An 18,022-nucleotide genomic window follows, 5' to 3' on the forward strand; every position below is an offset into this window, starting at 1 on the left:
GAACACCTTTCTGATTGTCGAGTGAAGGGCGTTTCTGATGAAGGGCTTGATTTAAACGTTCTAGTTTCTGACTATCGATCTCTGCATTGACAATTCGCTGTGGATTGAGGAGTTCGAAATGAATTACTCCTTTGATTTCCCACCAAATGCAAAGCATCACTTTCTGCTGATCGAGTCCAGGTTTTGGGTCGGAAGTCGTTTTTGTGAACCATTTTTTTTTGGCATTTACTATTCGCATAAATAATCCATTTTTCATCACCGGTGACAATTCTGTCCAAAAATGGTCCACGCGCATTACGCGCCAGAAGAGACTAAACAACGTTAACACGTTGGAAACGATGATCATTGGAGAGTTCGTGAGGCACCCAAACACCTTCTTTAAGGAGTTTTCCCATATTCCTTAAATGTTAACGTATTGATTCATGAGAGGCATGCAATTTCTGGGCCACTTCACGAGTGTATTGTCTTGGGTTAGACTCAACAAGCGTCTTCAGAGCATCAGTATCAATTCCAAGATGTCGGGCCCTGCCATCACAGTTCTTAACGCTAAAGTCACCTGAACGAAATTTGCTGAACCATCGTTGACACTTACGAACGTTCAAAACATTTCCATGAACTTCTTTGATATTCTTTGTGGCTACAGAGGCATTGTTTCCCTTCTTGTATTCAAACAACATTACATGCCCAATGTGTGTATCATTGTGTGCTATCACTATAAGGAATTAGAGTATACTAAACTTTACACATTATATAGGCTACACTGACGTGACGTTTCGGCAGTTTGTGTAACTACTATACGAACTGTACGTTTTTTTGGGGGTGGTTAATGAACGTGTTCCAACACTCGACATTACTTTCTTGACACCTAATATAAAAACATACATATATGAAAACAAAATTTCATTCGCGCAAGACAAAATAAGTAATAATTTATTATAATTTCTGACTGGTGCCTATTTTTAGCTAATTGATACCACTCTTTAGTCCTACAAAAGAAAACTTGAAGACTACATCTAAAATTCAGTCTATCAAAATATTTATAAAAACAATACAAAGTAGGTTAGTAAACTAAAATTTAAAAACAAAAAAGATGACGTATTTGTGAATCTTCAAACTATAGAGATATGCCAAAACCCGTTACAAGTAAATATTAAATCTACAGAATGTGTTAGAATGATGTTATGAAATATTATTGAGCTGAGTTTAGAGTCGACATTATATGTGCAGGAAAATATACCATTATAACATAAGTGTAACAAAAAGTAATACTTTTATCTCATTAAAATAGATGAAACGTGTTGTCAATTTATCCCCTTGCGTTAGGTGGGTAAACTAAATTAGAAAGTAGAATATTGAAAACATCCTCCAGATGATAACGAATGTAAAATAGTACTGTTTGAAATCTGCTGTTTTTTTCTCTCTACCATACACGAACCCAGAACGTTCATTAGATAATGTATATTTATTATTATATATTTGAAAAATCCTCCTGGTGATAAAGAATGTAAAATAGTACTGTTTGAAACCTGCTTGTTTTTTTCTCTCTACCATACACGAACCCAGAACGTTCATTGGATAATGTATATTTATTATTCAAATACATGCTTGTTTTTATACTTTTGCACAAAACAACAGCTTTTCTGAACCATCGTTATCCGAACACATTTTTTTAAATACTACTGCTTCCAGTCTTTATTATCAATTACTTTGCTTGCGATAGAAAAGTTTTAAAACGTTTCCTGTTCATTACACGGCTTTGAGGAATAAGACTTTCGACTAACTTATCGATTCACGATACATTTTTTCCCATGTTGGTATAAGTATATTATAATGAGGAAATATCTCCAGTTTCTTCAAGTTCTAGACCAAAAAGATAAGTTCGACGTAGCAATCTAACTACCACTTGTGATGTGACAAACAGGATATCAGCCCACTGATGTATTCAAGTACTCACTAAAAAAAGGGGGCAACCTACATTACATTTCAACTTATGGGTAAAAGTCGAGAATAGTTTTCGTAATTGTTTTCAGAAAATTTTACGCTAAAAAAGCAAACAAACTTGGTTTAAGTTTCTAAGTGTTTTTAAGAGAAGAAACTTACTTGAGTGCCAGAGTTTAGTCCTAGATCATCTGCCTTTTTTGTCAGACAGTGAGATGACTTGCATTAGTTCTATAAATCGTTAAAGGAGCTCTCGTGTAACAAGTCAGGGCTTAGCCTTTAGCGACATTTATTGTCAGCTGTGTTGCGATGGAGAACTTCTTGGATGTGAACTTCAGGTGAGAGATTAAGGTTCTATAATTTCAGCTACTGAACAAGGAGAAAACTTCCTTTAGACACCTAATCATTCAGTTGTGACTTTCGTCTGAGAAGACAGGACTTCAATATTCAAATCAACTGTCTTTTAGCAATCAGCCTAGAAAATTATTTGTATTACATGAAAGTTAGGGTAGGGGATCTCTAGCTTTAGAAATCAAGATATATGAACATTCGTGAATTTTTTTAAATACTTAAAACTGAATAGTGACTCTCCTTCTCAGGTATCAGAATGGTTAGTAGAAACAATCATTTGATTAATTTATAAAGATTTGATTCAATAGAATAAAATACATGAAAACTAATTTAAATGGACATATTTTCAATAGATGATCACCGATGGGTATGAAAGTACTAGCGAAGATGGAGACAATGAAGACGAATCACAAAACCAACTAACCACGTATGTAAATTGAACTTAAAAGAAATTGGTGTTTTTATATTAAGCTTATTTTTGCAGTTTAAAATTAATTTCTTAATCTGAGAAATTTTGTTCTTCGATAACAATATGATTAGCTTTAATTTAATAAACTATTTCTTACATTTTTCGACTGGACACATTAAGCCTAATTTAGAAGACTATAGTTAATAATTACAAAAATAGATGGCACTACAGACGATGATCTCTAGGTTTCGGGCCTATCTAGTCTGTTTAAACTGTTGTGACTTGTCTAATATTTTTCATATCTACAGATCAGATGACAGCAGTGTTGGAAAAAACCGTAGAAGAAGCTCTATTGTTGTTATTCCGCCTATGCATATGTGCCCAGGCGATTTACTTGTGTACAGTCAAGTGTTGACCCACAGGAATGACTTCCTCGGTGAGAAACAAATGCTTATTTGACACCTGTAATTTGTTAAATATTTAATAAATAAATCGTTATCTCAAATGCTTAAGGTATGTGTCACAGTCAGGAGCCATGTGTGAGACATTATGTGTAGCTAACTTGAAATAAATTAGCGCTACCTATTGAGCGTTTTGATGATAGTATATTCGGTTATCGTCTAAGGTGAATAAATTCTAATATCAAACCTTTTACAAAAATATTTTATGTTAATTTCAAGTCAGTATACGTTTTATTCATTTACTATTTAGTGTTTCCTTAGCATTTCTAGTTACGAACATTTTTGATACTAATATGAAGATTTACATTGTCGTTAACAGAGGCCACTAGTGTACCTTTACAGTATTCATAAATCGTATTAGGGTTTGAACAATAATATATATATATATATATATTAATAATACTAAACGGGCCCATCAGTCTTAACCTCAATTCGAAAAGCCTCTCATGTAAAGAAATAATAATAATAGAGTAAACGAAGTAATAATAAAAAAAGAGAGCAAGATATGGAAGCTAAAATCCACAACTTCCCACACCTATATCACCCTCTACTGCCTTAAAACAGTTATGGGAAGATGACCTCTCTCAGAAGAAATAAGGGGAAAATAAATAAGAAAAAGAGAAAGAAAACGTCCTACCATATGGGGTGGTGAGTAAGAAAACCTTACCTCGTAAAATATAGTCACATTACAGCCAGTGCCCTGGTGACTGTATTTTATTCCTTTTTTTAATGCTTGCTTCGTACTATAAATATGTTTTATTTTATATTTTATAATAGGTTTGTTCTTGCTGTTTGTAACGCGGTCTTTTCTTTTTTGATGTAAATATTACATATATATATATATATATATATATATATATATTAGCTTGAATTGCAGGTGAACAATTGAAACGAAGAAATTGTAGGTTCTAAAAATCTTTACAGCACACTTTACTAGGGTTGTCTGTGATTTCTTCTCCTCTGTATTTAAAACACTTAGAGAATCTTCACACATCACTGAAATTCCTTAAATCATTACGACAACCCACACAATGACTTTACAATTCTTTATTGGGGCAAGTTCAATCATTCTATTGTGGCCGCTGTAAGACTTAATATGAACCGTTATACATTTATAATTGTTATGCATTTTACAAGCTGACGAAGCATGATTATAATTAATTATACTTATCATAAGACAGTAGTATCAGGCCTATTACATTTTTAAACACTACATTATTTATCTAGTCCCTTAGGGATTTTCTAGAATTAGAAGAATGCGTAACAGTGGTATTCCAAGCACTCGTCATATCCATTGCTGACGACGTCTTTCACTCAGTCCAGAGCTTTTCAGGCCAGCTGAGACACAACAAATACAGTAGCAGTCATAACACTATTCATATAAACCATTTGTTACAACAACAGTTGTTATGGTCTTAATGCCTTTTACAAGTTGGCAAAGCATGATTATAATTAATCACACTTATCACAAGACACTAATATTAGGCCTATTATATTTTTAAACACTTCATTCTTTATTTAGGGATTTTCAAGATACACTCACTATACAGTGAATATACATTGGCTTTGTTTTGTGGTACACTATACAGTGATTAGACATGGCTCTATTGTTACAATAAACTATACAGTCAATATAGACATTGCTCTGTTGCTACGATATACTACACAGTAATTTGGCAAAATCAGCTTAAAAAGTTTAAATCATACGGCTGGAATATGTACATTACATTAATAAAAACACTAACGATAATAATTTATAATTGTTATAATGTCGAAATATCTCGGTGTCACTCAAGTTATGATAGATTTAATATTTTCACACTTTTAACGGCTGCAGTAGGATCTTCGAAACATTGCTCTGATAAACAATTTTCGTGGTCATTAACGAGGGTTGACGAACTATTTTCTTAATCATGCAAAATAAATACATAAACTTAAGCTAGGGCTCATACACTTATATATTAATTGAATTTACTAAATATACTGTTATTGCGAATAATAATACAGCTAGAGTATTTGCGAAAAAGTTATCGAACGCCTACACTTATATTGTGAAAAGTACAAAAACTTCAATATATATATCATAGACTTCGCTTCTCAACCCACTTTTAAAGTAATGAATGGTTCCAAAAACATCTTCTTCCTAATCCATTGTTTCTTCTATGATGACAAGTTTGATCCAGATTCAACCTGAAGGTAAAAATTGGTTCTGAATCATAAGTACTGTTGCCATAGATACGACGTTAGTTACGTTTGATAACGTTTCTTACGGCTGCTGCTTGTTGACTGAAAGAAAAAAGTCAACATATCTTATTTACTAAAAAAAGACCACTGTTCACTGCTAACAATTAGAAAATAAAAATTAAAACAGTCTTAAAATTTTCTATAGTAAGAAACTTTGTATCCTAAGTTTTAGTATAAATGTTGAAGTCTAATCTGATAAGACACTTTCGATAACAGAGCTAATTTTATTATATCTTATACACAATTTAAAAACATAAGAATACGATTACAGTACTCCAGAAAACAACTTCACTAGAAACATTTATAGACAGCTTTCATGCACCGATGAAGCAGTAATGGCGAAATTCTACTAAATAAATACTTTCTTTAGTGTCCCTCACTCTCCCTAAAGGCTCATTTTCTTGTTAGTATTAAGTTATTACCACCTAAAAACAAAACGACATTGGATGAACAATATAATTTTGGACAGTAGTGGGACAACGGTAAGTTTGCGGACTTACAACTCATAAATCCGAAGTCCGATTCTCCGCGGTGGACACAGCAAATAGCCAAATGTGGTTTTCCTCTACAAAAAAACCTAAAAAAAACCAACAACAACAAAGCATTATACAGATAATAACATATTATGTGGTAATAGTTCTTGTATTACTAGGGGATGAACAATATCATATGGTAATAGTTCTTGTATTACTAGGGGATGAACAATATCATATGGTAATAGTTCTTGTATTACTAGGGGATGAATAATATCATATGGTAATAGTTCTTGTATTACTCGGGGATGAACAATATCATATGGTAATAGTTCTTGTATTACTAGGGGAAAAACAATATCATATGGTATGGTTTTAGTTCTTGTATTACCATTGATACAATTTTTGTATTCTACAACAAATATGCATTGGTAAGGCTGTATTACAGAAAGTGTCTGACCAATTCGCAAGATATATTATTGTTCAAGTAAATTATGTAATGTGGAAATAGAGACAGCGTATTTCTTATAAGTTATATCTTTTCATCAACTACAGTTAACGTTACACAACATTAACCAATCTAATGAATTATATAATATATTTCAAAAGAGTTCAATTGCAATCTCTGTAACTCTCACTCGCTCCATACAAAATACTGTTTCTTTCCAGCTGACTTGGATGGCTCAACGCAGTGCCTTGCCGTGGCTGAAGGTAATCTAAATAATTAGTATGCATTTTATTAAAATCCAAATGGTTCTCAACTAACAAAGGTAAAAATATGCGAGAATACAGGAAGAAGTGAAAAAAAATTAATTGAGACTATAGTATGTGTCAAAATTAAGAATCAACGAATACACTCAATGAATCTGTGAATATTAGTCTACGTTTTGTCTGGGAACAAAGATAGCACTCATTGATGAAAGTTAGAATGTTTGTAATTGTATTTTTGATTAATGTTTCTCAAATTTTGAAACACCCAGTATATCCCAAAACGTCTAAGGTATTTTTAATAACTTAATGAACAACAAGATAGAAACTCTTTACTAAATGAATCACTAACTTTAATCGCTAGTTAACTCTCTGTTGTTCACCACTAGAAGAAGAACTCTAATCCGCGATGCTGCATATCAGATTTATAGAAATATAAGTATTTTTATTTTATCATTTTTTTTAGTGATTTTGTTTTTAACAAATTAATCTGAGTTTTTATATTTTTTCACTACAAATATTATTCATTTTTCATCAGGTATTTTCTGTTATTTGACAAAAGGATGTTAAAGACAAAATTATGCTTTAAAACAAACTTTTTGTTTTGAACCTCGAACTAGAAGTAGCTTTAAGTTCTCATAACTAGAAAGCGTGAAGAAAAACTATCATGGAGATTGTTTTAGGGGCAGCGCGAGTATGACAGTTTTATGTTTAAATAAGAAGTTATTTTCGAGACACCTACTTTTTGTGCTGTATTTTTTGGATACATTTATTTTACTATATGTTCTTTCTATATCATGATCAAACATTTATGTGCATTTTGTTTTCAATTTTATGTAGATTCGTCCAGAAAAGGAAAAAATTCGTGGTCATTACTGCGTTTAGTAAGTAAATAGGTCTTGCACTTTTAAACAGATAATGGCACACAAAATTCATGACTGAATCCGTAATTAATAGCCCCTTAAGTGGTTCCTTCTTACTGGAAGAATACTATCACGTAAGCCTTTGTTTAGGTTTAACAGTATTGAGGTATTTATTTTATCATAAAGTACAGCTTTTACAGCAAGGAAGATTAGTGGTTTAGAACAGGTACGACATTTCGATCACTGGTGCTATCATTCTCAAGTACATCCGTGATCAGAACATCGTACCAATTTCTAAAAAATAATCTTTCTTACTGTAAAAGCTGTAACTTGTAATAAAATAATGCTTAATCAGTAAGTAAACTCACTGTGGGAAACTGGTTACTTTTTAATGTTATTTTTAATTCGCAGTTGTAGCTTTTGTACGTCAAAACTTTAAATATTTTAAAGTAAAACATACAATTTAGAATTAAACTGTAAGTAACTTCTTCTCACAGACATAAAGGTACCGTCGAGTAGCTGAATTCGTAAAGTATCCAAGCCTTCTTGAAATAATCAGTTGTGTTCCTCCTGCCATCTGTTGGTACACATCACAGTAAACTTAAGAGCTGGGGGTTTGTACCGTGCAAGGGAGCTCATTGATGTGCTATTTTATTGTGCACGGAGCATATTCATGTGATTTCTAACTGTGCACCTTTGTATTTAACCAGTTTGATAGATCAAATCGAGGGAAGTCGGAATCCTTATGTGGCCTGGAAGAGGTTCTAAGCAGGCTTCCCCCATCTGAGTTCGTGGACGAACAGCTAGCGAAATACAAGGTGAAATTTCAAGTATCCCCATATTTTGTGGATAAAGATAATGAAGACAGGATGTGTGTTATAAAAAATGTTTGCATGTACACACACAATAAGAATACTTAAAAATGTAAAGTGTTTAAACATAAAATATAGCTTTGCATTTTCTCTGATTTTTTGTTTCTCTTTCAGTTAATTCAATTATAACAGCTTCACGATAAACTAGATGAAAATAAATTATTTTTATTGTTGTCATATTCACAAGGATTTTTTGTTTAAAAGCAAAATAACTGCCACAGACTCCTCAAAAGGGCAAGATAAGCTAGACAGTGCAATTCAATCGATATGTATTAGAGTACCGTTCTCGAAAAAAACAAAATACCAGTCATTCCCTCACTCACGTAAAGAGCTGTTATTGTATATACGCACCTTCTTAATTCATGATTTTTGACTATCTAATGACATGATGAACAGTAAAACTCTTTAAGTTCATTTTACTCTAATGTTACTAATGAGATATTTCAACGTGTTCTGTGCGTCAAGGGGACGACATTGACTTCGTGAGACTAACTTCAGGAATCGTATTTCCATTTCCAATATTTCCACTAATACATGCGTGACATTACTTTTCTATGTATCAGATAAGATTATTGTTTGTTTGTTGTTGTTTTTTTGCAACCTGATATATCAGTGCTATATGCTTGAAAGATAGAAACCACATTTGGTAAGAAAATAAAGCCATAGAAATAAAATTTCTAACACTTAAATTTTTCCTGTCTTTGAAAGTGGCCAAGAGAGGACGCCAGTATCGAATACCAGACAAGGGATATATGTTAACGTATTTAGAATTTTTCCGTAAACATACTAAACAAGGATTATCTGCGTATGACTGTCTCTAAATTTGAACTGACAGAGTAGAAGGAAGGGAGCCAGTCAATGGCATTCATTGCCAGCTCTTGGGCTACTTTACTCTGACCGACTAGTGGGCTTTGATCACCTACAGCCCCGAGTTGCAGCAAAACGTGGACAAGACGAAAAATCTTCAGACTTGTAGTGCGACACAAGACGAAAAATCTTCAGATTTGCAGTGCGACACAAGGCGAAAAATCTTCAGACTTGCAGTGCGACACAAGACGAAAAATCTTCAGATTTGCAGTGCGACACAAGGCGAAAAATCGTCAGACTTGCAGTGCGACACAAGACGAAAAATCTTCAGATTTGCAGTGCGACACAATAACCACTAAGCAAAACAAAAGATAGAATAATTTTGTTCTCTAAAATAACACACAAAATTTTTATTACTATTTTAAGAATTGTTAATAATATGCATTTACCTATCTATCTTAAGTGTACAGTAAAGAAAATGCCGACAAACGTAACAACAAAAGTTCAAATAATGACCTCTTGCTCACACATTACTTAACAAATTGATTCTACGTTATTTGATCGAACATTTGAGTCTGACGAAAGGCATTCGTACTAAACGTAGTTAAAAGCATCAAATATACGAAAAGGTTTATTATTTTTATTTTACTTCTTTGCTTGAAAGATATTTTTCTCCAATAACCTGTGCCTTATATATATATATATTGGGCAAGCGCTGCCCAATGGTTAGACTTCTGGACTGTGGACTGGTTCGAGCTCCGTTACCGTAATATATATATATAATCCAACTTTGCACATTGGAACCGTGGGTGCGTTATAAAAGTGACAGTGGAATTCCACTACTCGGTCTCTTAAGAGTAGCCCAAGGATTAGCGGTGGATAATACTTACAAGCTGCTTTCCCTCTATTCTATCTCTTCAAAATTAGGGACAGCTAGTGAAGACAGCCCTCATGTAGCTTTACATGAAATACAGCAAACAAACGATCGAACAAACCATTATATACATATTACAAGTGGAAAAGGCTTCTCATAAAATATATTATGTACACATTATGTGAAATTCTACGTTGAACGAATATTATAAATATTGTAAATGTATTCGATACATTGGGTAGAATTATTTTCAATCGTGTGATTAGCAGAAACTTTAAAAATTATATATTACAGTTTGTTTTCTAAGTGAAGCAATTTGGTGTAAAAATAAGCTTAGTATACTTTATATCGTACAAGTTTATAGTCCCAAACGCGTTCGTGATAATTTTCAAAAAATAGCGCTCATTAAAGTGGAAAAATTCCTTAATAAGAGTAATATTACTGGTTTATAAACATAATTATTCGCTGTTAGCGGATCAATAATTATCATATTAAGGACGTTTCTAGTTTAAGACTCAAATCAAAACACTTTATTCACATTATTTAAATGTCCGAAGAGAATACTTTACTCTGTCAACTCGCGATTCAAACAAGTCGAGTACATCTGCTTATATCTGACCAAAACCCTTTTACGAATACGTATTTAATCTAAACTCTTTAACGGGTATATACCTTATGCAAACCCACCGAACACATGTATCTAATCCAAACCTTATAACAGAGCTGCATTTGATCTAAGCACCCTAACATCTACTTACTTAATATAAAGTCTCTTGCGGAGACATATCTAACGCAAACCCACCGAACACATGTATCTAATCCAAACCTTATAACAGAGCTGCATTTGATCTAAGCACCCTAACATCTACTTACTTAATATAAAGTCTCTTGCGGAGACATATCTAACGCAAACCCATCGAACACATGTACCTAAACCAAACCTTCTAACAGACCTTATTTGACCCAAGCTCTCTAACGGATACCTACCTAATCTAAAACTCCTAACGGACATATACCTAACTCAAACCCATTGAACACACAAACCTAATCCAAACCTTCCGACGGAAGATTACTTTATCCAAATACTTTAATGGACACGTACTACCTAACACAAACCTTTTAACGGAAGCCAAGACTTCTAGTATAAAGCACAATCGTGTCTCTTGCCTCTCCAATATTATTGTTTATGTTTCATTATAGGGAATGCAGTGGTCAGAATTTGTTTGTATGTTTGAGGAAAAGCAGGTACAACAACGTCAAGAACAAAGGGCTAAGTCGATCCCTTCCACGTCTTCAGTCGGTACGCCTTTACGTTCAGATTTAAAGCCTGGCTTTGGTGAGTCAGACAAACTACTGCGTACCAATTCTATTCGAAGTGAATCTGAATTTCGGTCTTCACGGCAGATGCGAAGCAATTTAAACCCTAATCAGCTACGACTGAGTGTTGGAAGCAGTGTTTCAGAGCATCAACTGATGAAAATTAGTTCAGATACCAGCCCGTACAGGCCACTCCTAGAGCACCAACAGTCCTGTGACGTTACCAACAACAGAAACGTTAAGCCTATTTTTAGTTGTGAAGTTACTCTTAATAATAATGGCGTTAGGCCCACTCACAGTCTTTCCTTTGATGAAGCATCCAGTAACGACATTTTTCCGTTAGAAAAAATGAGAGGGACACCTACTCTAACTAAGGGAGAGTTGAAGCGGCGTGAAGCATTATGGGACTTGTTTCAGAGCGAGGTCATGTTTCTCTACGACCACTTGTTGGTTCTAAAAAACGTATGTTTCTAAAGAAAATGTTTAAGTTAAGATGGAGTTGTTTGCTGAATTACTTTTATATTTTACACTTTTTCTTTTGCACTTTTCCTCACCCCAGTAACTCAATAGTAAGTCTGTAGGCTTACGACGCTAATAAACAACCAAACCACTTTTGTTTTTATTAAATTATCATCATGAGTCGAATGAATAATTTGTTGAAAGGAATATGATAGAAAACATGCTTAGACTTTAACTATTTTGTATTGTGTGAATATAATTACTAATACATTTTTAACAGTTTCATAATTTTGAATATTCTTTCATTTTATCACTAACGTATTTCTTAATTTAAGCAACTGTAGCTTATGATCAGTAGTAAGTTACATACATAAATTAGGAAGTAGAAGATAGTTTATAAATTAATGAAAATAATTCTATAAAAGCAACAGCCTAAAAGTACAGAATTTCACGAATCCGTAAACAGGAAAGCTAAAAACCACTTATAATTAGAATGCATTAATCCATTAATTAAGTACCCTCACTGTTAACGACATTTTCGGATGTAAACCCAAAATATCTCATGAGGGTGTGGTACATTTAGGATAGTAAGTCCATTCCAAATCCATGTAAAACAATGCAACATAATCTCCATAAGTGTACAAACTAAATAATGATGTTAAATATTATAGCCAGCAACACCGATAACATTTACTTGAAAAAAAAGATTATGTCGTTACTTGCAAAACACACATTAAAACCTGTTGTTTGTTTTTGAGACCTTTATAGATTATCAATATACGAAACCTTAATATACTCATAAACATTTATGTATTTGTTGTTTGAACATCCTGTTGATTGAATATACAAAAAAGGCTTAGAATCAAATGCTTATGTTCTTGCATAAGATATTGTTAATTTAGCCTCTTATATCTTTAACAATATATTATCTATTTAGTTTATTAGGGATTTTCAAAATTAGCAAAGTATATTATAATTTTTTACGGAAATGTAAAGTGTAACTTGTTTCTGTCATTAAATATTATTCCAAATATACTGCTGAAAAATTATTGAAAGGGTTTACACTTAATTTCTTAAAAACGTCTAAATGTTGGTTTATATTGTGCTATAACACTGTTCAATGTTTTTGTCGTTTCTTTTTATGAATGCGCTCTGCATTAGGTTTTTATGGAACCTCTGAAGAAAATACAAGTGGAAGGATTTGCGATGTTTGCCCAACCTGAAGTTCTGTTTGGAAATCTAGACGAACTCTGTTGCGTGAGTGATCCTGTTTTACAAAAAGTAGTTCCAAATTGTGGTGATGATGATTAAAAGCAAATTAATTGTTAGAAAATGTAGCTCTGATTAGATAGGTTATAGAAAAATGAATGATAAAACCTCAACTTTTGTATCTTTTGTCATGGATTTCTCCTATCTATTTTTAGACGAAATTTCACAATATCGTTGTTATCCCCCCAAAAAATAAATAAAGGAAATTTGTAAGAAAACATGACTGAAATTGCACTTGACTTCAAGCATTTTTTCTTACATTTCCTATATTTTGCATATTCCGGATCTGAAATAACTTGTTGGTAAAAATAGCATTTCAGATTTATGTTTTGTGTGTTTGACACAAATCGTTACCCAAGAGGCCTTTCGTGCACTACCAGAACACTTCAGGTGTAATGGATTATGTTAGCCTTAAAATATATGTGAAGTGATATACATTGAATTAAAGGCCATCTGAGCAGTGGTTTATGCTAGTCAAGATACAGATGTGAAATGCTGTTTTTATACAACTTTAAATCAAAATTCGGAAAACACTAATTTTTATTTGATATTTATATTTTGTAACATAAAGCAATTACCAATTTTATGGAATCAAATTTAGGAATGTTAGAGTAGAATTGAGATGGTTCTTAAAGTAACCAGGTTTCTTTCCCCCTGTTATTCAAGTCCGCCATCCCATGGAACAATCCTGGCTTACCATGAATGTTCAATTGCCTTGGAACAACATCAGTTTGGGATACATGTTTCTTAAGTCCACTTTGACTTGAGTTAGAGAAATAAAGTGGCGACTAACTTTTATTGTCTATGAAGAAAAACTGGAACTTTTGTTGGGAGTGAAACATGTGGACAATAATTATTCACATGCACAGTAATTAAAAGAAAATTTCAATTTCGCGCAAAGCTATTCGAGAGATATCTGCGCTAGCCATCCTTGATATAGCAGTAACAGGCTAGAGGGAGGGCAGCTAATCTTCAACATCCACCACCAACTCTTGGGGTATTCTTCACATTATAATGTCCCCACGGTTAAAATGGTGAGCACGTTCGGTGAAGGGGATTTGAACTTGCAACCCGCAGATGGTGAGTCGAGCGCTCTAAACCCACAGGCCATGCCCGCATAAACTAAAACAGAGAAAGGCGAAAAATGAAGCCATAACTGTGGAAATTAAGAAGTCTACAATTACGTATTTGAGTACTGACTGTGTTGAAATGTCAAAACGATACTTTTCGCGAAAACGAGTATATTATATTCTTCTATACAATTTATCATGGGCTCCGTAGGTTTGTTATAATTACAGGCCAACAATGACAAAGTGTAACTCTTAAGTTTCTTTTTTGCTAGTACTTAGAAAGGATAGAATATATTTGAGTTTTAGTAACGGTTAATTGAATTATAAACTTAAACTTGTCTTTTCATTCACTTAAAGGTTATTTATGCTCCTAATTACCACCACAGTTGGGTTGTCGATAGTGAATATTACAGGCTAATTTCATTAAATGTAATTGATTCCTCTCCTAATGACGCCAAAGTTGTGTTGTTGATAGGGAATGTTACAGGCTAATATCATTGAATGTAATTGATTTCTCTCCTAATGACACCAAAGTTGGGTTGATGATACTGAATGTTACAAGTTAATTTCATTGATGTAACTGATTCCTCTCCTAATGACACCAAAGTTGTGTTATTGATAGTGAATGTTACAGGCTAATATCATTGAATGTAATTGATTCCTCTCCTAATGACACCAAAGTTGGGTTGATGATAATGAACGTTACAAGTTAATTTCATTGGTGTAATTGATTCTTCTCCCAATGACACCAAAGTTGTGTTATTGACAGTGAAGGTTACAGGCTAATATCATTGAATGTAATTGATTCCTCTCCTGATGACACTAAAGTTGGGTTGATGATACTGAACGTTACAAGTTAATTTCATTGAATGTAATTGATTCTTCTCCTAATGACACCAAAGTTGTGTTATTGATAGGGAATATTACAGGCTAATTTCATTGAATGTAATTGATTCTTCTCCTAATGACACCAAAGTTGTGTTATTGATAGGGAATATTACAGGCTAATTTCATTGAATGTAATTGATTCCTCTCCTAATGACACCAAAGTTGTGTTATTGATAGGAAATATTACAGGCTAATTTCATTGAATGTAACTGATTCTTCTCCTAATGACGCCAAAGTTGTGTTGTTGATAGGGAATATTACAGGCTAATTTCATTGAATGTAACTGATTCCTCTCTTAATGACACCAAAGTTGTGTTATTGATAGGAAATATTACAGGCTAATTTAATTGAATTCTTTTTTTTTTTAAGAATCCCAGGTGAATTTTAATTGGCGCGTTCCAAAAACATTTTGGAAGGAATTCAACTGCTTATATTAGTGACAAAACACTCATAAAATAGTTATTGTTGATCAATATCTACTTATAAATAAATAATTTCGTCCAATTCGTATTAAAATATGTAAACAAAATAATTACAGGTCACCTACGCCTTTTGCAAAGAATTTCTTCACTTAATTTTTCAACACTTGCACTATAGTGAGACCGAAACCACAGATGTGCTTGTGAGACTGTTTCAAAAGGTAAGATTTTCAGTAATAAACATTCACTTTGTTTCTGATATTTCAGCACTGTATGACGTCCTTGTTTTATGTTCCATGCTTTATGCTTGTTTTTAACCTTATAAAATGTTATCTGATTTAGGTTTGAAAGGTAAAAGCAGTAACTATACTGCATCTGACTGACACTAATACTTGTAGAAAAAGTTGTTTTCAGCTATTTCGAAATTTAGTGCAGTGCCTTCTATCAGTGAGTGTTCTAAACGGGGAAACAGGTCTCTGAAACAGGGTATACTGTTCTCTAGATTAGATGGTTGGTCTGCGTTTAAAATTGCTATATAAAAGTTTTTGATTTGTATTGATTTATGCCATAAATTGATGACATGCATATGTGTGACCAGTTAATCTGTAACCAATGTTTCGGCATGCTGTTATCTAGAGGGGAAAAGGACAAACATATTAATAAGCGTAATTATTTTAAATTTCTAATAAAGAGGAACGATATTCTAAAATGGATAAGTGTTCTTAGCCATCATCACCTTGATAAACAGATAATGTGCATATCTTCAGAGCTTAGTTATAGTATGTTTTTTTTTAAGTTAAGCACAAAGCTACACAATGGGCTATCTGTGCTCTGCCCACCACGGGTATCGAAACCCAGATTCTAGCGTTGTAAGTCCGCAGACATACCGCTGTGCTACTGGGGGGCAATAATTATAGTATAAAATTATTGTAACTCACGAGCCCGATCTTTTTTCTCTTTATCAGTATCTTGTGAATGATTTCCACAGAGTACCAAGGCAACAGCACTGAGACAAGCTTATCACAGGTATTCCCTTAATTACATCAACGCTCTCAATTACTTGGAAACGTTAAGGCGGCAAGTAGAGTTCAACGAATTTGAGAAAGTGAGTCTAAAATTATAATGGTTTGAACGCCTTTTAAAAGCTGGCTAAGCATGATTAAAATTAATTATACTTGTCATAAGACATCATGTTAAGCCTATTACATTTTTAACACTTCATTCTTAATTTAATCCCTTAGGGATTTTCGAGAATTAGAAGAATATAAATTAATAGCATTTCAACTGCACACCACATTCGTCATATCAAAAGGGACTAGGTTAAGAATTTAGTGTTAAAAGATATAATAGGCCTAAAGGCCTAACATAATGTCTTATGACAAGTATAATTAACTATAAGTCTTAAATTGATATATATTTTACTCACGTAAGGGTTAAATGTTATGTGGAATACTAAATTTTATAGTTGCTGCTGCTCCTAGAAAGTTAATAATTATGATACACTCACTACCTAAGTCATGAATACCACAAAAGTATAATAATCATACACTCACTACCTAAGTCATGAATACCACAAACGTATAATAATCATACACTCACTACTTAAGTAATGAATACCACAAACGTATAATAATCATACACTCACTACCTAAGTCATGAATACCACAAACGTATAATAATCATACACTCACTACCTAAGTAATGAATACCACAAACGTATAATAAACTTAGGTAGTGAGTGTATGAGTGTATGATTATTATACTTTTGTGGTATTCATGACTTTGGCAGTGAGTGTATGGCTATTATACTTTTGTGGTATTCATGTCACTACCTAAGTCATGAATACCACAAAAGTATAATAATCATACACTCACTACCTAAGTCATGAATACCACAAAAGTATAATAATCATACACTCACTACCTAAGTCATGAATACCACAAACGTATAATAGCCATACACTCACTACCTAAGTTATGAATACCACAAACGTATAATAGCCATATACTCACTACCTAAGTAATGAATACCACAACGTATAATAGCCATACACTCACTACTTAAGTAATGAATACCACAAAAGTATAATAATCATACACTCGTGCTATTTGGATGGCTTTAGAGACTGATTGACAATATTATGACAATATTAAGGGTATTCCCATCCAAATTATACTTATAATTCAAAATATGATAACCCACATGCATTATCTTGCATTTGATATAATTAAAAACTATTTGCCATTTATTTGCCCAACTCCCTAAACGATCTAAATACTTTTGTAAATCAGCAGCATCCTCTTCACAGCCAGCAACACACAAGACCTTAATATCATCTGCAAATTTAAGTAATTTATTGACCATTCTTTCATCTATCTAACAAAGGTCCTAGGACGGAATCATGAAGTACCCCACTTGTGACATTAATCGAGTTTGACTGAACTCGATTTGTAGCAGCTACTCTTCTATGCAATTTGCTAACTTATTCCCTACAGCTATAGAGATACTTTTTTACAAGCCTTTTATGTGGCACCTTGTGATAGGCTTTCTGAAAATCCAGTTACAACAAATCTACACTCCTACCCTCATCTACATAAGC

The 18,022-nt window shown here is 33.1% G+C and overlaps 1 protein-coding gene across 2 annotated transcripts in view; it reads left to right on the plus strand.

The window, feature by feature from the left end:
- The window catches only part of LOC106462700 (rho guanine nucleotide exchange factor 11-like), a 208,722-nt gene that overhangs the window by 169,962 nt on the left and 20,738 nt on the right, over window positions 1-18,022 (plus strand). For both annotated transcript variants that reach the window (XM_022390146.1, XM_013922648.2), the window contains 9 exons: window positions 2,643-2,716; window positions 3,007-3,134; window positions 6,546-6,587; window positions 7,425-7,468; window positions 8,158-8,265; window positions 11,201-11,779; window positions 12,938-13,033; window positions 15,542-15,643; window positions 16,411-16,527. In XM_022390146.1, the coding sequence (XP_022245854.1) occupies window positions 2,643-2,716; window positions 3,007-3,134; window positions 6,546-6,587; window positions 7,425-7,468; window positions 8,158-8,265; window positions 11,201-11,779; window positions 12,938-13,033; window positions 15,542-15,643; window positions 16,411-16,527 (1,290 nt within the window). The remainder of the gene's footprint in view (window positions 1-2,642; window positions 2,717-3,006; window positions 3,135-6,545; window positions 6,588-7,424; window positions 7,469-8,157; window positions 8,266-11,200; window positions 11,780-12,937; window positions 13,034-15,541; window positions 15,644-16,410; window positions 16,528-18,022) is intronic.

Source organism: Limulus polyphemus, unplaced genomic scaffold, assembly GCF_000517525.1.
Source record: "Limulus polyphemus unplaced genomic scaffold, Limulus_polyphemus-2.1.2 Scaffold47, whole genome shotgun sequence".
In the NCBI taxonomy this organism is placed as follows: Eukaryota; Metazoa; Arthropoda; class Merostomata; order Xiphosura; family Limulidae; genus Limulus; species Limulus polyphemus.